At 46.1% G+C, this 22356-nt stretch overlaps 1 protein-coding gene across 2 annotated transcripts in view; it reads left to right on the forward strand.

Moving 5' to 3' along the window:
• The window catches only part of CCDC40 (coiled-coil domain 40 molecular ruler complex subunit), an 808572-nt gene that overhangs the window by 354221 nt on the left and 431995 nt on the right, over positions 1–22356 (forward strand). For both annotated transcript variants that reach the window (XM_078654053.1, XM_078654054.1), the window contains one exon: positions 3655–3900. In XM_078654053.1, the coding sequence (XP_078510179.1) occupies positions 3655–3900 (246 nt within the window). The remainder of the gene's footprint in view (positions 1–3654; positions 3901–22356) is intronic.

Genomic DNA, 22356 nt, shown 5'->3' on the forward strand with positions numbered 1-22356 from the left:
TAGAACTGAGTCACAAGAAAACAGTAAAACAAAGTTGAGAAATAAGGGAAGGAAGCAGGCTAGAAACATTCTGACCCTCTAGGCTTGCTCAGGGGGTCGTACATGGATGTTTAGGCTCTATTTTTTATTTTTATTATTTTAAAGGAAAATCGCGGCGTACGCGTATGGAAATACGTACAATTGCGAGCAAGAGCTGCATGCTGATTGGCTGTCAATACTCCAAACCAGGAAGTGTTGGCAGCCATCTTGTTTGTCGGGAGAGCAGAGTCACAAGAAAACAGTAAAACAAAGTTGAGAAATAAGGAAACGGGGCAGGGTAGAAACATTCAGAGCCTATAGAACTGGTCAGGGGGTGGTACATGGATCTTTAGGCTCAATTTTTATTTTTTTTAAAAATATAAAATGGCGGGGTACTCGTGCAGTACTTGTACGCGGTAGAAAAGGTGAAAAAAAAGTTTACGGGGGCAATTTTTCTGCATTATGGGGGCTTGTAAGGTACCCCGAGCATTGGGGAACGGCACTCCTCTGGTTTTATTTTGAAGTATGCGGGGGGGGGGTTACGGTCGTACTCCCCGCAGTCTCGGTGAGCGGCACCCCACGGGTCTTTTAAAAAAAAATTTTTTGAGCTCTCTCTCTCCCCGTACATGTCGCGGGGAACGCCACATTTGTGGGGCAGTGATATGTAAAATGACCTTTCAGCTCCGGGTACCTGCATTGTCTGGAGTTTTTTATTAATGTTGGGAGGGTGGGCTTGATAATACGTCCTTGTAAATTCCCATAGAAGCCTATGTTCTGGTGATAACATGGGCTTCTATGGGAAATTACAAGGCTGTATTATGAAGCTCATTATCGCCGTTTTATCGGCAGTTTCCTGCCAATAAAAAGGCGATCATTTTAACACCGGTCCTTGATAATATGCACCTAAGTTTACTGGTAAAAAAAAAGAGCAATGGGCCATATTATCAACAAAAGGCGATACATTACCGTCGCTTTTATTGGCAGGAAACTGCCGATAAAGCAGCATAATGGGCTTGATAATATGCCCTTGTGAATAACGATAGGAGCCCAGGTTAACACCAGAACGGTATTCTGATAATATAATATAATATCCCCTGCGCAGCAGCCAATCGGAAACTTTTGTCGCTCTCCACGCCGGCGAGGTCATGGACGACGTCATACAGGGTACGACTCTGCTCGCGACTCCGCTGACGTCACTGGATCCATAATAGGGCCTCGTCGGCGTGATGACGTCAGTTCCCTTTTTTCCGCGCCGTCGACGCCAACGGTTTCTTGGGACTCTCCGTAGTAACATTGTTATTATAGTTGTTATTGTCTGTTCTTCTCGTTTCCTTTCGAAGATGTCTGGGAGAAAATCTGGTTTCAAGCCCTGCAGGGAGTGCGGTAAGCAGGTGTTCATCACTGACCCGCACGAGGATTGAGTATGGTGCTTTTCTACCGATCACGACGTCGATGGATGTGCGTGTTGCAGGAAGATGACCTCTAAGGCATTACAGGAAAGGGAGGCGAAGTTATTTATTGCCAAAATGAAGAAGAATAAGAAGGCGAGTAAAAGAAGATCGAGGTCGAGGTCTCGTTCCGAATCCAGATCGGGTTCGAAGTCGGCGTCGGGACATTCGAAGTTAAAGAGACATAAGAGAAAGAAGCACTCTTCGAGGCGTCACTCTGGTAAGGAACCGGCGCCGGTATTTTGGAGTGGAGAAGGGGAAGGCCATGCAGAAACAGACCATCCCCCGATGTATTGTACTCTGCATTGCGACCTGCTACACATTGGCCAAGAAGCGACCTCCTAAGGGTTTGCATGCTCATTATACCATAGCTAAGGCTGCAACCACTGCTTTAGCACACAGAGTTTCAGTCCCGGATATCTGCCAGGCAGCAACATGGGCTTCTCCACGTACGTTCACAAAGCATTACTTCCTGGACAGTAGGCACAAGCACTTTGCTTGTTAGGTCCAACAGGACTTTCTCATGTGAAACAGTTCCACAGACCTACAACCGGGGAGGTATTGCTTGGGTATCTATTCTAAGGTAAGGAATCTGAGGATAGTAGTCTCAATTATATGAAAAGTTACTTTCTTTCAGTTTGCCTTATCTGGTTGAGACTATATCTAGCCACAGATTCCTTACCGACCCACCCATTCTCCGTGCTCAGCAAATGGATTTCTAGGGACAGGGCTGTTCCCCTTTCAGGGCCCTAGTTTTCCACCCCAGTGGTCAGTGTTCTTTGTGGCTACGCGTCCTGGCTTGAAAAGTCGCGAAAAGAAACTGACACATGGAGGCAAACGATGCCAACTGCTGGCGCACAGGGCTGTTGCCCATGAAAAACTTCCGGGTTCCTGTCTGATGCCTAGGGATAGTTCTAAGGAACTTTGTGAATGTTGTATTTTACTTTGTGGTTGTATATATTCCTTGTTTCATAAACGCAATAATTTTTTGTTGCTTCTGCTGCATGTATTTTGAGTTGTGGGCCTGTGTTAACCCCCCTTGTCTACCTCCTCCCCCAGAGAAGCCTTGGATTACTCGACCCTCACTACCAATGAAAGTCAAGTGCTGAGTGGTTACTTAACATAACAAATAACATGTGTATTTGTAAAGTGCACATTCAGCAAGGCGATCTTAGCGCTGAATAACAGATGTTTATTGTTACCCAGCTCAGTGGTACTCATTTTATCAACCTCAGAAGGATGAAAGGCTGAGTGGACCAGCCAGGATTTGTACCTGTGACCATGAGGTCAAACACTGGCCCCGACAGTGGACCCATTAGTCCATTAAGCTACCAGACATGGCATCAACCAGTTCCTCAGGTGCCATAGTAGATTGGGCCCAGGGACATCAGTAGTAAAAGGCATCAAGTCCAGTAACCCCTGCTTGCCTGTGGCCCTCTGAACAGGGCCTGGCAAAATCCATATAATAGTAAAGTGAAAGTCAGGTACTGTTTATGGAGATGGCCCGTTTTGAGAAGATGTTTCCTGAACCTCCACTCTGCGTTTCTCACAAGGATCAGGGATGTCCAAGGGACCTAAAGGGGGCGTGCTTTAAATAGCTAGCAAAATTATCCACTTACAGTGAGGAAATTTGAGGTTTAGTTGTCAGAAGTGTTGAACATATTACAGACTTTAAGATAGGATAATGCTAAGGTTCTGGTGATCAAGTTCGGGGTTTTGTCTATTTAAGCACAAGATGGAGAAAGGAAACTTTCTTAATTTATGGAGAGGTAATTTTCAGAAGATATTTTATTTCTTGGTTAGGCATTCATATATATTTCAAATATTATATTATAATAAGAGGATATCTTGATAGTGTTTGTGGTGTGTAAATAAATAATCTATTTGTAGGGCGTTTTAAACCCATGTGCTAGGCTAGTAATTATAAAACCAGAATTGTAGATTAGGGCAGAAGATCGAAGTGGTATAAGATAGGTAAGGAAATCAAACTTTTAAGCTTTTTTTTTTTTTAATTACTGACTTTTTAGAAGGAAAATCAGGTGTATATTTGTGAAACTAAATGAGGAATTGTAGATTCAAATACCTTTTCCTATGAACACGTTAGCACATGTGGTGATTAAGTAGTAACATTTAAAATATCGCTTCATCCTGTCCATTCTTACCCTAGCATTTCATGTCTTTTTTTCAGGAGGCAGATATTTCTAAAATTGAGAATGAAACAGCACAGATGGCCCTGGAGGTGACTCAAGTCAATGCCCGGCTGAACATGCTGAGGAAGACACTTGACGACCTTGACAAGGAAATGCAGGACATCAACCGGCTGATCACCCACAGCCAGAATGAGATCGCCAAGAGGGTCCTCTTGATCGAACGCAAGCAAGCCGCCATCAATGTGTTCAGTAAACAGATTGAAACAGCCATCTCCAACTTTGGGGTAGGTTCTGCATTCTATAGATCTTGTCCCTTCATGCTTTTTTTGCTTCATTATATCATAAGCATTTGTACAATGCACTCACCCAAGGATTTCCGGGATTTTATGAAGTTCATGTAGGTAGGACATGAAGAGAAAGTGATACAAGACTGAGAATATTGGGGCCAGGTGACGGCCTGTTATAAGTTATCCATCTGTTGAGGGCCGTACAAAGCTGCGGCTGTTTCTAGAGGACCCTGACTAAATATAATTTTCAGTCAGCACAGCAGGCCCCCATTCACCGAAGCCCTCCCATGTTCCCAGCCATCTTGAAAGCTATTTACCCTCTGAATTTCTTAGCAATTCTACTTTTAAAAAGAAAGAATATAGGGTTGCATTTTTGTTCACCATGTTTTCACTTGATCATACGCTCAGGCCATGTCTTCTTGTAATAAACCACTCTTCTTTGCCTTCCCCATAGATGCTCTTGAATTGAGGATAAAGTGAACAATGACATGAAAGGCTGAATTACTTTGTGTGGTCCCTCCTGTTGAATTTTTGTGGAAGACAAAATAGTCCCCTTAGAGACCAGCTCCATTCACAGCCTGCTCCACTTGAAGAAATACAACAATTTTAAGAAGAAATCTCATTTATTTGTTTAGTAAGTGTAGCTGCTACCTTGAAATTGAGTGTTCTGGCACTAATGCCATGAGCTCCGTGTGGACATGAAAACCGAGTTAGTTAAGGGAAGCTGTGGAAAAGAATAGAAAAGTCTTAAGGTTCCTCCAGAAATAAAGGTCGTCACCTCTCGGTCTGATTTCAAATGGAAGTGGATTCCAAAGCTCAGGCTCGAGTAATGAGGAAGTATATCCACCCCTGTAAGCAGTGGCGGCTGGTGACATTTGAAAGTGGTAATCATACTGCACCTTAGCGAGCGAGCCCGAACCCCATAAGGAGGGTTTGGGGGGATTTCCCCCCGAGAAATTTTTGAAAAAAGAGTGGACAAATGGTGCATTTTCAAGCAAATTTGAGAAAGCAGGAAGGTTAATAAAGCAATTGTGAAAGTGCAGTTATTACATTAATAAAGTGGTGTCATATAACATAGGTAGCTGCTTATTCAGCATAACCACAGAGCTTCATAACAGACTTTGAAACACAATGCATTGCTGAGTACCTCACAGATGTATTTTAATAACAAACAAATAAACAGGATGCAAACTAGCAGCATTTAAATAGTGTTCACTTTTTGTAATTAAAATCATCACGTCTGTTTTTAATGGAAGCAAACTTCTCAATGACTTGAACATTGAAGTATGAGTGTGTCCTTAAGAAACCGTCTACAGCATGCAATGTTCCAACCAAAAAACAAATTGGCTTTAGATAAAAATGGAAGCAGCAGGATGACACCAGGGGTAAATATAAAAAAACACATGAGCTTGAAAAAATAGTTTTCACTTACATCTGTTAACTAAACATGGGTTTAATTACAAATTACAAGCGGTATCCTAACTAACACCTTAGTGAGACATTTAACCCATGCTAAGGTTGCTGACTTTGTCCCATCATAATTCCTGAAGCATAATACACCACAGTGAACAGCCAGGAGGCCTATAATTGCTTACACTTTTTTATGAGACTAACTACAGATATGACATGTACCTCGGAGACCTCAACAATAACTGTAAAAATCTATGATTTGAGAGTTGCTTGTGCCTCACTTGGCAGATCTGCTGTCCCATAAGTGCCAACCGTGATGTCACCTTGACTCTGGCTGGGACATCAGGGAATAAATGCCACGATGGTTCAAGAAGCAGAATGCTCTTTCAAGGCAGCAGAATGTCAATGCTTGACTACAGGCAGAGCACACTCAACCTTTCATACCCCGTAGGTTGGTAAAATGAATATAAAAAAGTGTGTGTTCGTAACGTTTTAATTATAGTGCTGAGATACAGTAGAAGAGACGGATCAAGCACTGTACAATATCAAGTCATTATTCTTATTGTTAATATAGGGCTTAGGCATAGGTTTACCACCAGACCCAAACAAATTCCTACTACATACAGGCCTCGTGAGGACCATGTATGCTATGGTCAGTTTCTGTAACCATGCACACATGCTGGTCTCAGCCATCACGTGATATGGGGCCGCAATAGTGGTAAAAACGGAATTCATCCAGTGCTGTGTTAAAGCCAAAACACCAGTCGACATTGCCAAGTATAAAAATAATGTCTCTAAATATTTATCTTAACTGTTCGCGGTCTTGGATGTACTGAATTGTAGTACAGAGTCATTTTCATCTAAGCTGCAACAGCACATGGATATTATATTTTCCATGCTCGTACGGTGTACTTTTGTCTGATCTGCAAACACTTTTGTTTAAATTAATAATCACTTTACTTCAAATCATGCATGAAATCGAAAGCAATCAGTAATAAATATCCCGACAGTGAACGATGGAGAGAGACACCCATCAATCAAAATCCCCAAATGTAATTTGGACCCTGGTATACCCGCAGCTTTGTAATTACATTAACACATGTGCATCTCAGAATGCTCGATGGGCCTACGTGCCTAGAATACCAGTCTGTTCCTCGGATGCCCACTCAAGGTGCCTCAGTAAGCGAGGTTTGAGTAACATGTTCAACTGCCCATTATGGGATGAGTGTGTTATTGTTGTGTTCTCTTGTTGTGGGATACTGTCTAGTACACACATCAGAACAGTGCTAGCTATTCAGGGTTTCTTAGACTCTGCCTTGTCGTGTACAGTGTGCATGACCCGCCTTGGAATGAGGCCCACAAGTGAAGCGGCGTGCAGCCTTGAAGAGACATTCTCACGTTGGCTCTTCTTTTAACAGTGCAGAGGGCGGGATGTGAAGCTGGCCGCAGGGTGTACAGTTCCCCTCATCCTGAGTATCGCAACCAAAAATCACGGGGCCCTTGCAGAATGTGACGACGGGCCCTCGGCCTTTACAAACGGATCGGTTACAGGCTGAGGGACGCCTTTATATTGAGTCTGTCCGGAGTCTCCTAACTCTCACAGATATTCACTGGCATTGGGCATAACGGGAGCCCCATGATGACGGATTACCTCCATGTCACGCCAAGCCCACCCTCGGAAATGCAGGTAGCGCTCAATTCGCTCGAAGGTTTGCCTACAACTAAACAGACTCAATATAAAGGCGTCCCTCGGCCTGTAACCGATCCGTTTGTAAAGGCGAACAACAATAACCGGCACGTCCGTTTTCATTTTCGTTGTGTCTGTCACTGTACCACCACCCACACCAACACTATAGATCTGACTAAAAAGCACCTTGCTTTACTAAGAGAAATGCAGTTGTGCTACGTCATATTTTGCACTTTTTTGGGGCTCCTGAGTTTTGGCTTATTTAACACAGATAACGTGGGTACAGATGTTTAAATATTGCGCATTTCAATAATCATTGCCACTCGGACACAAGTTTCCAATTTTAAATGACTATAATAAGAAGAAAGAAGTCCTGGCGCCGCACTGTAGCAAATATCACGTGGAGCTAGGCCCAGACAGCGAACGTATGTCAACGGGGGATTTATTGAAATAATTTATATATATGAACACACCTTGCGTCGCTCGTAGAGGTCAGTAGTCAATGTGTGTCACACACAGTCACTCACTGTCTGTCACAGTATCGATGATTCTCGAACCATGATATCACTCGAGTCGACTCCTCGGACTGCACGTGCTCTCCTGCAGAGAGGAGGATTGAATGTCCAGTCCATCCAATCACTGAATGGCTTAACACACACTAAGCCTACAGTCGTCACAGTGATTGGGCATTGACGCTCGCTCCCACCCCCGCGGTGCAAGACTAGACTGGCAACAGCACACCACTACATGCTGCAGCACTGCAGCAGCCAATCCTGACGCTGCTCTCTTCAGAGGAGAGCTGCTCTCTGAAGAGAGCAGCGTCAGGATTGGAGTGTGCAAGAAAAAAGCTACGCTCATTTTCGAACCACTGGGGTCTGTGGCTTCGGACATACCCCGTACTCAGACATGCTTGCTTTTGAAATGCCATAGGGTTAGTAGCTACAGGAAAGGCAGCCGGTCAAACCCCACATGCGCAGTGCGCACTCACTGTTCCAGGCCAGCCCCGCGCAGCCCATAGTAACGACGGTGAGAGTGAGTCATTGCAAGCCAGGCTGGTTGTCACGTCACGTGATGCGATGATGTGGCGATCGAGCACAGCTTTTTTAAATTAATAAACAGGATTACTTGTATTTTAATTTGCAGCGGCGCACTCAATTAATTTCCCAATTTTATTAGTGAGGCAACGCCCCACCGCCCAAATGGTGAAACCGCCACTGCCTGTAAGGCTTGTTGAGGCATGGTAAGGATGCAGTCAGAAGAGGACCTAGAGTTTCTTGCAGGACAGTATGGCTCAAAAGTCTTCACATGGCGACCGAGCTTTGGGCGTCATTAGAACAGGTTGTCACATATAGTACTTAAAAATATACAGAACTATAACTAGCAGTTAACAAGAGATATTTTTCACCAAAGGTTTTGGAGAGGCATAAAAAAGACAACACAGGGAAGCTTGATTTGTCAATTATGTCTCACAGAACCCCGAGGTGAAACCATTCCCGTTATTCACGTTTCTACAATTTTATGTTGCCCCGATCGTCTGCTCTTGATTTCAGTATCCATGCAGGGGGTGAGAAATGATTAAGGAGGCTCCACCTGCCCCAGCCCACTACCCTTCGATAAATCTGGTGTTCTGTTACTAACCACTACACCCTCTCTAGACACTCAAAATTTAAAAACAAACATTTGGCATTCTGTCACCCATGCACACCACTCTCAGCATTATCCCTCTATTCCCCCAACCAAATAGGAAAACAAAATAGATTGTCTCCTGCTACTCACTCCAGACAACCAATTAAAAAAAATCCCTAGTCTGCCACCACCACCCTGTGCATATAAACCACCTGCTGCAAATTGAAGAAAAATACTGCAATACGTGTTCTCATGCCACTTACACTCAACCTTGTTTGACCTCCCTTCATGCCTCAAGGCCGTTCCCTTCCTGCTCACAAGAGCAGAGTTTGTGATGTGATGACAGCGGCACTTGTAAGTGCAGTATGCATTGTCAGAGTGAACCATGAGTGTTCTACACTGACAGGGACTTTGGTGGCTGGCACAGGCATTCCACTGTCCATGTGCTTACGCCTCCCTCAGTTTGGTAGGGACCTGGGAGAGGCGGTAAGATGGCAGGCAAGACCACCAGCGGCCATTCCAGCACTGCGCGAGTCTCCACAGACTAGGCAGAGGAACAGAGGGGAAGTAAGCACTTCACGTTGAGAACTAACTTTTGTTTTCCATTGTTGTGTAAAGTAAATAACAAAAGTTACCTGCACCTTCGGAATTCTTAGATCCTCTGGAGCACCTGCGGTCAATGAAAAATTTCCTAGGTAACATAACGGAAAGTTTTAATTCCATTAAGGACTCGGAGGCGAGGATTATGCTGTCACTTTCAATGCTTTATTGCACAGCAGCCATCTTTTAAAACTCAAACTTGGACCACTTATCCCAAACACCCTCAGGAGAAAGTGGTCAAACAAAACAAAAAAGGGACAACGTGCTCCCTAGTCCACAACATCCAATCACAGTCCGGGATCCTCCTCTAGTCCCTCTTCACTGCCTTGTTCCTCCTCTTTCTTTGCTGGGAATCAATCAATCAATCAATCATTTGTAAAGCGCACTACTTACCCGCAAGGGTCTCAAGGCGCTGGAGGTGAGAGGTGTGCTACTGATCGAACAGCCAGGTCTTGAGTATCCTCCTGAAGGTCAGCAGGTCTTGGGTCTGTCGTAGGCTCAGTGGGAGGGTGTTCCATGTCTTGGCAGCAAGGTGGGAGAAGGGTCTCCCACCGGTGGTTGTTCTTCGGATGCGCGGGACGGTGGCGAGTAAGAGGTCAGCGTAGCGTAGCTGGCGGTTGGGGATGTAGAAGGAGAGTCGTCTGTTGAGGTATGCTGGGCCGGTCTTGTGAAGTGCCTTGTGTGCGTTGGTGAGGATCTTGAAGGATATCCTCTTGTTGAGGGGGAGCCAGTGTAGGTTTCTCTGGTGGGGGGTGATGTGGCCGTGGCGTGGTATGTCGAGGATCAGTTGTGTCGAGGCATTTTGGATGCGTTGTAGTCGTTTGATGAGCTTGGTTGTGGCTCCGGCATAGAGGGCGTTTCCGTAGTCGAGTCTGCTGCTGATGAGGGCCTGGGTGACTTTCTTTCTTGTATCTGTCGGGATTCATCTGTAGATCTTGTGGAGCAATGCTGAGGGTGTTGAAGCAGGAGGAGGAGACGGCGTTGAATTGCTTGGTCATTGAGAGCGTTGAGTCGAGGATGATCCCCAGGTTGCGTGCGTGGTCGGTAGGTGTCGGGGCTGCCCCCAGTGCAGTCGGCCACCAGGAGTCATCCCAGATGGAGGGGTTGAAGCCGAGGATGAGGACCTCTGCGTTGTCCGAGTTCAGCTTCAGACGGCTAGTCTTCATCCAGGTGGCGACGGCCTTCATTCATTCGTGGAGGTAGGCTTTGGTGGTGATGGGGTCCTTGGTGAGGGAGAGGATCAGCTGAGTGTCATCGGCGGAGGAGATTATATTGAGGTCGTGCTATTGGGCTACGTGTGTGAGCGGGGCCATGTAAATGTTGAACAGCGTCGGGCTGAGGGAGGATCCCTGGGGTCCACTGCAGATGATCTCGGAGGCTTTGGAACGGAATGGGGGAGGCGGACGCACTGGGTTCTGCCGGAGAGGAAGGAGGTGGTCCAGATACCTTGTCTCCCTGCCCTGCCACAAGAATCCCAGTACTATTTAACCCCAGTATGTACCTCAAATAATGTATCACCTCCAATGTCTCTCTGGTTCTTCCTCATTTACTCAACACAAGAAGCATATGTTCACATCTCCCCTTATCCATGGCAAAAAGCCTGATTAATATGTAGTGGCAGTAAGCTTTATTTCTGTTATAGCTCTTTTACAGATCTCTCCCTTTAGATCTCTGCACAAAATCATCAATTTCATCAACAGAACTATGTACAACCTTTCCAATAGTCACTTACCACATTTTACTAGGTTGGTATTCTGCCAAATGTAGGGCCCGCTACAATTTACTTACCCATATTTTCAGATATACTGATATTACTGCTCCTGTTAACCTAATTTCATGGCATACTTCCACTCAGCCACTACTATATGCCAACCTCTATCACAAAGCTTTACCCTGAGACAGCTGTGTCTATTACAAATTGGATATTTTCTGTTATGTGGTCCTCCTCTTCGGGAACACTGTTTTGAATCAGCTCAAGTCTAGGCGTTGCTTCCCTCATTTCAAACAGGACTTAAGTGCTCATTTTATTGAGCTTCAGATTGCTGCCATTTAATCACCCTCCCCACCAAAACGCAACCACTCTTTACAAAGGCCTACCCCACTATGACTATCCAGGTGTGCCACTTTACAAAAGTTGTAACTATGTAAACTTTGTAATTACCTCATTACTTTTGCACTAGCTTAATTGCCTTGCATTAGATCTTTCAGAGATTCACATGCTTGAATCATTCCTCTTTGTAAGTCTGAGAATCCCCGGTACATTTAAAATAGCACTAAAGAGTTTTAAAATAACTATAGGTCCAACAACAGTGTTTGTTTAGTAGAACATCTACCTCATTTGAAACAACATATACTTCAGCCAATGACGTGGAAGTGCAGAGCTCACTATACCTTCTACAGGCCACCATAGCTCAGATTTCTGCTGCACTTCTTGCATGAGGGAGTTCCTGGAAACATGTTTGCTCTGTGCTACTTACACAACTCTTCTTTCTAGATTGTGTCCTACAACTTTACCTTCCCTGGATTAAAGCCATCCTCAGCTTCAGCTGGTGTGAACCGTGCATTGTTTCTGGAGATTTCCTCCTGATGTTCTCTGGCATTGGGAGGCCTTTTCAACTGCCAATATGGCAGATAAGGAGAAAAGATCACTCTTAAAAACATGTTTGACTTGTGGACAGCGGATCATTTATATAGAGGATCCACACTTACAGTGCATTTATTGCCTTCATCCTTCACATAAACCTCTGCTCAAAATTCCCATCTACAACCCTGAAGGGCAGGGAAATGAGGCTGGCCTTATATTTCCTTGAAAGCAAAATAATTTCCTCCCTCATCAGTAGAGATTTTGTGAGAAGTATCCTACCTAGCACTTCCTCAAATGCTTTTCAAAAAATGAAGATATGGCACTTTCAGAATTGGAAATCTCTAAGGAAGCACCTGCTTCAGCTTTTTCTACAGTGAAATCTAAAGAAAGGGCCTACAAAAGCCCTTGAGCCTCCTGCATTTAAAATGGCATGAAATACATGTTCTACAGAAAACCTGTCTACTTTCCCATCTGAACCAACGTTGACAGTCTAATTACCGACCCTGTTGTTGATGGCACCAGCAATAAGGACCTTGCTGTCGTCATTCAATGAGAGCCTTGACCACGCCACCACTGACTCTAATGGTGATGTTCCATCTTTGAGCAAAAACATCCGGTCGCCGTCAGCCCCGTTGACAGTTCCATTACAGAAGACCCTGCTAATGAAGACTTCAACAGTAACAAAAACACTCTATTTGTGTTATATGTAGCTGTAGATACGTACGCTCTGCATTCTCCTGCCATCTAGTGTTGAGCTCAAAAGTATTCTACTTGTTTTTCTTTAAAGAAGTCTTTTGAGTCACGAAGTATGGTGACTTCTTCAGTGACGCCTGGGCATCAGCTCCATTGTTAGATTCCTTTGTTCCACCTTCATGTTTGGACATGTATCCACTGAGCTCCAGGTCGACACAATCATCGATTTTGGTTCTTTTTCCTGTTGCTGTGACCTTCGTGGGGCTCGGCAACTGGGTTCTACTTGACGCCCCTCTCTGGGCACATGCCCCTTCAGGGGCTTTCAACTCCATCTTCCTCATCGAGAATGCGGACTCTGTAATGGAAAGGACTCTCTTCCAGTACTGTCCACAATGTCATGCAGAGTACTCCTGGACAGACCTGCATGTCTGCAACCTCTTCCGGAGCACGATCAGGCATCCTGCTCCACCTGCCTCTCTTCCGCTCCAAGAAGACCTTGTGGTACCGTCCAGATAGGCACCTTGCACGAAGCATCATGGTGCAGCGGCAGGAAGACGGCACTCCCAACCTCTTTGGGTTCTGCAGCGTCAAGGGGGAGCCAGAGCTGAAGCCCTCATGTGAGAAATCCCTCCACTTCAGCCCTGAGCCAAGCTGTCACTCGGTGTCTAAAACAGAGGAGCCACAGAGCCAGGAGGTTCAACCATGAGGTAAGATGATGACTGGGAGTACAACATCCCTCGCTCCCTCCACCACCTCCTTGACACCGAACACAGACCAAACACCACCCAAAAAGGGTTGGGCATCTTGCCCCTAAGCCCAGCTTCAGGCTTCCCGTCCAACACTGCCTGAAGGCCAGTGACACTGACATAAGAATGCCTCGAATCTGACTTAGAACCAGCCACCGGTGACACAACTGCCACACAAGACCCCACTCCGAGCACACCTTTTACTCTGGCTCTATCGATTCCTGCACCATTTGTACCCTTAAAGCCCTCTTCAGCTCTGAAAGCTTGTTTGGCAGCAGCTGTCCAAAAGACGCCTTCAGTGACAAAGCATCTGGCACCCAAAGCCTCCTCCTCCGCTGGATGCGAGGAACCAGAAACGCCCAACCTACAGTGTCTCCAAGAGAAGGTCCATTCATAGCAGAAGTAGATCTTCATTCACCCGCAGACCAACAGGATTGTCACCAAGCCTCCTCCAAAGGGCAAGGACACGGTCCCTCAGTAGAGGAAACTCACATTTGAGGGGGAGCTTGCCTGTGAACCTATCTCTCCTGCTAAGGTCAATAGGCACCAGAACAGGGTCACTAGTCCTCTGCCATTTTGTCCCAGCCCTCCACCACCACATTCTCCTCCTCCCCCTTCCTCTCCCCACTTCACCACCACCACAGAGACTCCTCCGCCTCATTAACCAGAGGGTTCTCCACATTCTTCTTATGGGGTGGGAAGCCCTTCGTACCCGGTACATCCCTGCGAGACCTCTTTCGCCCCCAAGCCTATGGCGACCCATGTGATGACTATGACGTCGACCGCCCCAGGGACACTGACCTCTACTCCACAAAACCATTCCCCCGCGACAATTGCACTTCCTATCACAAGGTTATTTATAGTGCTGCCACTTTCCATAAGTTAGAGTTGCATAAGGTCGAGAAAGATAAGGACTTCCTTGCCAAAACACTGCCCTCAACCCAGGGTTTGGTTAAGTAGCACCCCATGCTGAATGGCATGCTTAAAACTGTTCCTGATACCTTCAAAGAGCCTGTGGAGGCCAGGGTGGTCGAGGTTCGATTTAAAAAAAAAATGTATATACCCTCCAACCCTCACTACATCCAGGGCCAACTTCCATCAGATTCTTTAGTGGTCTATACAGTGTGCAAACGCACAAATGCCCAGGGCACTGGTGATGCACCTCCTCCAGATAAGGAGAGCAGAAAGAGTGATGCAGCTAGCAAGCAGTCACTGCCCAATCGGCAACTCACTGGAGAATCACCAATTCCATCGGACTGTTCTCCAGGTATGACCACTGGGGCAAGATGGAGGAATTAAGATCAGTGTAAGAAAGTGGCCCATGAGCTCGTTTCTGAAAGTAAGGCCATTTCCAACACCACTATTAAGTGTGCCCTAGACGCAGCTAACCCTGCAGCACTGGATATATATTCAAATGTCCTCATTAGGTGCCATGCTTTGCTATGCATCTCTGGGTTTAAGCATTTACTCAACCTCCCTTTCGATTAAGAGCACCTCTTTAGACCGCAGGTTGATCAGATGCTGGAGAAAATTAAAAATTACACAGCCAAGGTGATGGGGGCTCTCCAAACACCTTCTTCCTGGGTTTCCTTTTGTAGGTCCCAGTTCAGAGGGGGCACCAAGACAACCTTCCCTGAAGCATTTGCCTCCTTTCCAGAGGCAGCAGCAACAACAGCACTTACACATAGCTGTTCCAGGGTAGACTATAAAGGTAACTTGTGCAGGGGCAGAGGGAGTGTGGCTAAGGGAGCCATCCCTGTCAAACAATGACTCGCTCTCCCTTCCCCCCAATCGCACGACACCTATTGAGGTAAGACTACAGGGGCTTCTTTCACTGTGGAAAGAAATCACCGCCAATCAAAGATTTCTGTCCATCACTTGGCAGGGGTAATGCTTAGAATTCACTGAAATTACACAAAACATCACCCCTGCAATCACACACTCTCCCCAGAACACCAGAATATCCTTCAGAAGGAAGAAGAGGCATTCATTTACAAGGGGCAAAAAAGCCTATGTTGCCTCACCAGCACAGTAAAGGGGTGTTCTCCCTGTGCTTCCTGATCCCCAAGAACGATCAGACACACTGGCCTAATCTTGACCTCAGGCCCCCTCAGCAAATACATCCTGTCAGACCACATGATAACCCTCCAAGACGTCATTCCTCTACTGCAGTATTCGACCTGAAGGACTCCATTTACATTCCAATCCACCTTGCCTGCCACCAGTACCTGCAGTTAAGTTTCCAATTCAAAGTGCTGCCCTTCTGGGTTACCACGGCCCCCAGGGTGTTTACAAAATTTCTTGCCTTGGTAGCCACTCATCTCAGGAGGGGTGGCATCTATGTCTTCCCTTTCTTGGGCGACGGACTCATCAAGAGAACAAATGAACAACATGGTTTACCCAAACCACCATAGACCTCTTGCATGATCTAGGGTTCACCATCAACACAGTAAAGTCCCACCTTCAGCCTCGTCAGTTACAGCTTTTCCTATGAGCAGTTCCCAACTCAGTCACAGGGAAAGCGTACCACAGCCAAGCCCGGATCCAAGTTTTCTGGTCATTATTTCCTCTTTTTCAGCCAGATTACTACTTAATGGTTAGGACAGTTGTGCGCCTCTTTGGCATGATGGCCTCCTATATTGCCATAGTTCCCATGCCAGATTATATTTACGTCTGCTACAGGAGTCCCTAGCAGCACAATGGTCACAAGCGCAGAGTCACTGGGGAGATCTGGTGTTGGTAGAACAGCAACAATCTGTTTCAGGGCTGGGCCTTTCACGGCTCAGATCCTCAAGTATCCATCATAATGGACGATTCACTGATGGGGTGGGGTGCACATTTACAGGACATGACAGTTCAGGGCATGTGGTCATCCCATCAAATGGCTTTCCACAATGGGAAGATCTCGTGTTGACTTGGGCCAGCACCTATTACTTTCTGCAGTGGTGGAACAGCACCAAACTGTTGCAGGGCTGACCATTTCTCAACCCAGTCCATCAAGTGACCATCACTGCAGACGATTTGCTCAAGGGGTGGGGGCACACATTACAGGACTTGATCTTTCAATGCAAGTGTGCACCCCACCAGCTGTGTTTCCACATCAACTACCTCATCAGCTACTGGCCATACAGCTGGCTCTCAAAGCCTTCTTCTGCCACGTACAACACAAAGTAGTCCTCATCTGAACAAACATCATGACAACCATGTATTACCTCCAGTGATAAGGCGGCATAAACTCACAGCAGCTGTCAGCGTTAGCACAGGGCATTTGGAGGTGGGCAGTCCACGACAATATCCATCTACTGGCAGAGTACTTACTGGGAATAGACATCAATGCTGCAGACCTGCTCATCAGAATCCGGCAACAAGTCCACGAGTAGAGACTACACCTACAAGTCCTATTCCTGTACTTACGTCTTTGGGGGTTCCCCAATGTACACCTCTTTGCCACTGCTGAAATCGTCAAATGGCCAAGCTTCGCCTCTAGGTTCCCACACCCAAAGTCAACTGGCAATGCACCATGGATTAACTGGTCAGGGATATTTTCCTACGCTTTTCTTGCTATCTACCTCTCTTTAAATACATGGGCCAGAATCTTTGGAAAACATCCCTCACTCTCATCCTGGTAGCTTCTACGTGGAACAGGCAACCCTGCTTCACCACCCTTCTTGCTCTGCCTCTAGTGCCCCATGAGAAGCTGTCCAACCAGCTAGACTTTCTCACCCAGAACCAGGGCACTGTCAGGTACCTGAACCCCAGGCAGCTCAGTCTTACTATTTGGCTCCAGAAGTCTTACAATGTGTCTACCTCAGAGTGCCTCACGAGTATATGTAGATCCTTAATGAAGTTCGCAGATCCACCACCAGGGCCTGCTACGCAGCCAAAATAGAGAAGCTTTGTCCATTACTGCCTTCCTAAACATATTGACCCATTAAAACCAGCGGTTTAAGACATAGGGCCTGATTTAGATCTTTGCTGAACTCCTGTCGTCCCTCCATGGTGGCGGCTACAAGTATTCTGTCTAGCTGACGGATTCCCACCTGCCGTGTTTAGATGTGGGCTGGCTGATCCGCTGTCCGCTTCAACAGACTGTTTTCCTTTGTGTAAGCGGCTCATCTCCTTCGATGTGGCAGATACTTCAGCTGGCTAACATTACTCCAACGTCAGGGCTGCTGGATTGCACCAAGCCTATTTAGATTTCTGTTGTGCTGGCATTGTTCTAGTGGCGGATTTGTGATTGAGTGAGTCCGTCGTGGGACGCACTCTACATTATACTATTGCTATGACTTTTGTATGGATGCTAACATCACACACCTGTGTGTTTGCACTAATTGTTGTGGCCTGCATACCTTCAAGCGTCACCTGGAGGCCCAGAGGACTGATGGTGGTTCTCACAGCTCCCCTTATCACTATATCCCTCGGAGTAGACAGGAATCCTTGGTGGAGAGGAGACTGGTAAGTAATACTTTTGAATGTGTCACTAAACATACATGCAGTTTTTGTATTAGCTGTTGCTAATGTATTTTGCATTTTTTGTAATATATAGCATAGCAGCCGCCTCACTCACCCCAGGGTCCCAACCAGCCCAACCTTCTACCCCAACACCGGCCCTTCCTCGACCTACTTCCAAACTCCTACCCCAATCCCAAACACACTCACTTCTTTGCAGGTTTCTACTCCAACAGATACAATCAGCACAATCACACACACACACACATAAACACAAACATACACACACTATTGAAACTACACCCACAACACCACACCCACAACACACTTATCAAAACCCACATATTCCACAAAAGCACACCTATAGTCAAAACTACACCAGCCAAAAGCAAACACGCACACTCAACAGATAATCAAACACCAGCCAGAAAACACACATCCAAACCTACACAACAAACACCAGACACACATGCAACTACCAAACACATCACCCACTCTGGCTTCCTTCTACCTCCAAAAGTCACTCTTCTACCATCCCTCCTACCCTTACTCCTTTTTCCGTAATTTTTTTAAAAATTGTAATAAAGTACATGAGAGAATTATCTCAATTATCATTGCATATTTTTATTGTTAATGTTGATTTTTTTTTTAAGTGTTAATATAGGTGTACTTTCTTAAGTGAAAAAATAATCACATATGCATTACACATAAAAAAAAAACATGTAAGAGCAATTTAAAAATGCACGCCTCCGCAGGCAAATGTAAACAGACAATTCATAAGCAAACAAGTAAAAAACAAGCTTACCTTCGATTCTGGCGGCAACAGATTTGATTTTCTTCATGATCAAGTTTCAGAGGCAAAGGGAGGGCATGGACAATCGGGTTCATGATGGAAACAGAAGTGGAAAACATCAAAAAAGGTATGTTTCTACCTCGTATCCCTTTGATACCTCCAACTCCGGTTTAGAAGTTTACCCTCCACAGTTTCCTCGACAGAAAGGCACATCGTAATTGGCCTGGCAGAAATATTGGCTGGACTCCCTCAGAAAAACGCTTTTGCCTATGACACTGTTGACGTGGGTGGAACATTCTGGCAGACATGGCGGGACTCGGTCGTCAATCGACCTGCTAGCATCTAAATTAAGTGGGTGGACCACTCAGTAGGCAGGTGGAGAAACGATTGGAAAAGTGACTGCGGTACCAGAACCACCAAGATCTAAATCAGCCCGTAGTTTGCTACCTGCTTCAGCTGGAGACATCAAGCCTCACCTCCTTTCAGTCCCTTCATTTGTGCTCTGTACCGTTTCTCTCTTGAAACTTGGCCTACCTAGTAGCACTTACATCTCTCAGGCAAGTGAGTGAGCTTCAATCTCATACCCTCAAGGATCCCTTCTTTCAGGTGCACAATGATAGAGTAGCTCTTAGGACTAATCCAAAATTTCTCCCCAAGGTAGTATCTTCCTTCCACTTTAACCAAACTATTGAACTCCAGGTGCTCTCCCCAGACCAGACTTTGTGACTGAAAGGGATCTTCACACACTAGAAGTCAAAAAGCTCTCATATATTACACTGATAGAACAGAGCTCTTTCGCAAGACACAGAAACTCTTTGTCTCATTCACAAAACCAAACAAAGACCATGCTCTCTCCAATGCAGGCACTGCGAGGTGGCTAACCAGATGCGTTCACACTTGCGTTAAAGCCAAAAGGCAACTGCGGACACCACCCAAGCCCCAATCTACCCACAAAAAGGGGGCCTCCCTAACTTTCCTTGGTAACATTCCTGTAGCTGTCATATGTAAGGCAGTTACTTGGTCCACTGCAGTGGCAGCTCCTCCGCTAAGGCGGAGGAGCACCTCCCCACTTCGTTTTGAGCAGTGGAAAAATGAAAAATAAAATGATAACGCATCATTTTATTTTTACATTGTCAGGCAGGTTAACGGGGCGGGGCTTGGCTGTTGTCACAGCCAGCAGCGGAGGAGTGGTTGGGGCACTTAATTCTGCATGACGGTTTGGCCGGCCAAACAGTCATGCACATTTTGCATGTTCCCTGCTAGGCTGTAATACACAGCCTGATGAGGAACATGCACATGCTCATAGTCCCCATCTGAGCGCCCAACCACGGCTCTCAGACCAATCACAACACTTCATTGCAGCATTGTGATTGGCTTAGGGGAGCCTGTGTGTGCTTCCTTTATTTATTTTTCTATTCCCGCCCCTGCCCCCGCCCCACCCGTGCTACTCAGTGGCAGCTGCCACTGGTCCACTCTGCACACTTCACTCCACAAGCATTACTGTGTGGATGGTCTGAAAGAGTCCATTAGTTATAGATTCCTTACCTTAGAATTACCCCCACGCGTCATACTGGATCTGGGTAATTTTTTCGGTAGCAGTTCCCCTGAGCGTCGGTAGGTGGCGACGGTGAACTCCGCATCTGTCGTCGACATCACTAGGATGACGTTGCGGTATCTACTTAGACGCTGCGCCTGCTAGCTGACGTCAGTTCTTTCTTTTTCCGCGCCAGCCAGCACAGACCTGGAGAGAGCTTGTCCCTTAGTCATTGTTTGACGAAACTTTTTTTTTACTTTTGTGTACGTAATTTTTTTTTGAGTCTTCGACTCCTGGTAGCACAAGGGATGTCCTATCTTTGGACCAGCTTCAAGCCTTGTGACTCCTGTCACAAATTGATGATCCGCACCTTGTGTACCTCTGGTGGCTCGAGCCCGACCAGGACCCGAAGTTGTGCTCCGGCAGTCCGCTCCGTGTCGTTCGAGGGGAAGGTCTCGGGATAGGTTGCGGAGCCACCACCACTCGTCATCAAAGTCTCCGTACTCCTCGGGTAAGTTGAAGCACAAGAAGAAGGCAAGGAACCATTGTCGCTCTTCGCTTTCTCCCCGTCCGTCGACCGACATGGGGCAGGAGCGTCGTCGCTCATCAGCTCTGTCTTCGGAGCCTGCTTCTAGGACAGCTCGGCACTTCCCTCCCTATCCCTGAGTCGAAGCGTCCCCTGCCCAGCTTCGAGCTTTTTACAAAGCGCTTCAGAGCAGGCGTGCCTTCGGGTCCCATGGACTCGGCTGGGAGTCCTCATTCTTAGATGCCGGCGGCTACAGCTACGGTGCTAGAGTGCCCCCGATGATCCAGGCCTGGATCCGGATCGGTGCGGTCGACCTCACGGTACCTTCCCCGGCGCGGATTCCAGACGACAGAGCTGTGAGGGGTCTGGTGACTCTTTAGCTGACCAGCTTGAGGAGCCGGAACTGGGTGATGCCAGTGGTTTGGATACCTCCCCAGACCTTGTCATGCTCTCCTCCCTACCGTGGATACTGAGGAGGGAGCTTCGTTCACAGTGGTGTTGCGTAGTGCTGTTGAGGCCTTGGGCCTGGAGCTCCCTACAGTGGCAGTCAGGACTAACATCCTGACAGAGGTACTTCAACTGGCAGTGGCTCTTCGGGGCCCTGCTGCCTTTTAATGAAGCCCTCATTCACGTCCTTCTGGGCACTTGCTCCAAGCCAGCACAGGGGCTCCTGTAGACAGAAAGATTGCCTGACGCCACCGCCTGGCCCCGGGTGACCCACTTTTCCTTTCCCAACACCCTCCCCCTGACAGCTTGGTGGTCCAAGCCTCGTCTTCTAAGGGTGCATTCCCTACTGCTCCGCCAGATAGAGAATGACGATTCTCAGATTAACATGATAACAGAATCTGGATTTCATTAAAGACACGGAGGCTAACATTATGCATTCATTCTTTTATTGCCACTCCTGAGCAGCTCCTTTAAAGAACTCAAACTACAACAATCCAGAATAGAACAACTCAAAATCCAATAAATTTCTCCTGCACAGAATGTTCATCCTCTTTTAAATGCAATCCTTTGAAAAGTAACCTTCTTCTTCTTCTTAATTCCATTAAGTACATTCCTCGATAATAAGATTCCCAAATGAACGTTATTCTGAAATAAAACAAAAACTCATACTTATTAATATAAATTAACCAATGAAAAAACATCTCAAATAAACCTTTATCTAAAATGTATACCAATATATTTTTTAAAACCTCTTGTTTTTTTAAACATTAAAACTATCATAATCCTAAACTCAAAACATACTAAAAATGCAACTCTCCTCATACTTGGTTGAGGAGGGTGGGATAATGTTAGCCTCCGTGTCTTTAATGAAATCTTGATTCTCTTATCATGTTAATCTGAGAATCGTAATTTCATTACAAGACCGAAGGCTAACATTATGCATGTTGAAAGCCTCTCAACACAACATTTGACATATGCTCTATTGGCCTAAAATAATGTCTTGCAAATGTATCTGCATTTGACCAATCAGCAGCCTTCATAATACTCTCCAGACTACCACCCTTCAAACAAGACATACTCACCATAGCACCCCTAATAGAATGTGCTTTGAATTTTTCAATATCTACAACAGACTGACTCATAACACATCTCAACACATCTCACCCATCTTGAAATTGTAGCAGTACTAACTGCTCTAAAAGGTTTGACAAAAGAAATCAACAATTGCGGTTCACCTTCCCTTCTGTTCGCAGCAACTCTACACTCTTATTCTCTCAAACAGTCAACCACACATACTTTTCTGCATTTCTCATACTTAGGATAAAATACAGATGTCGACATAGTCTTAGTTCTTAGTT

The sequence above is a fragment of the Lissotriton helveticus genome, chromosome 7 (genome assembly GCF_964261635.1).
Source record: "Lissotriton helveticus chromosome 7, aLisHel1.1, whole genome shotgun sequence".
Classification (NCBI taxonomy): Eukaryota; Metazoa; Chordata; class Amphibia; order Caudata; family Salamandridae; genus Lissotriton; species Lissotriton helveticus.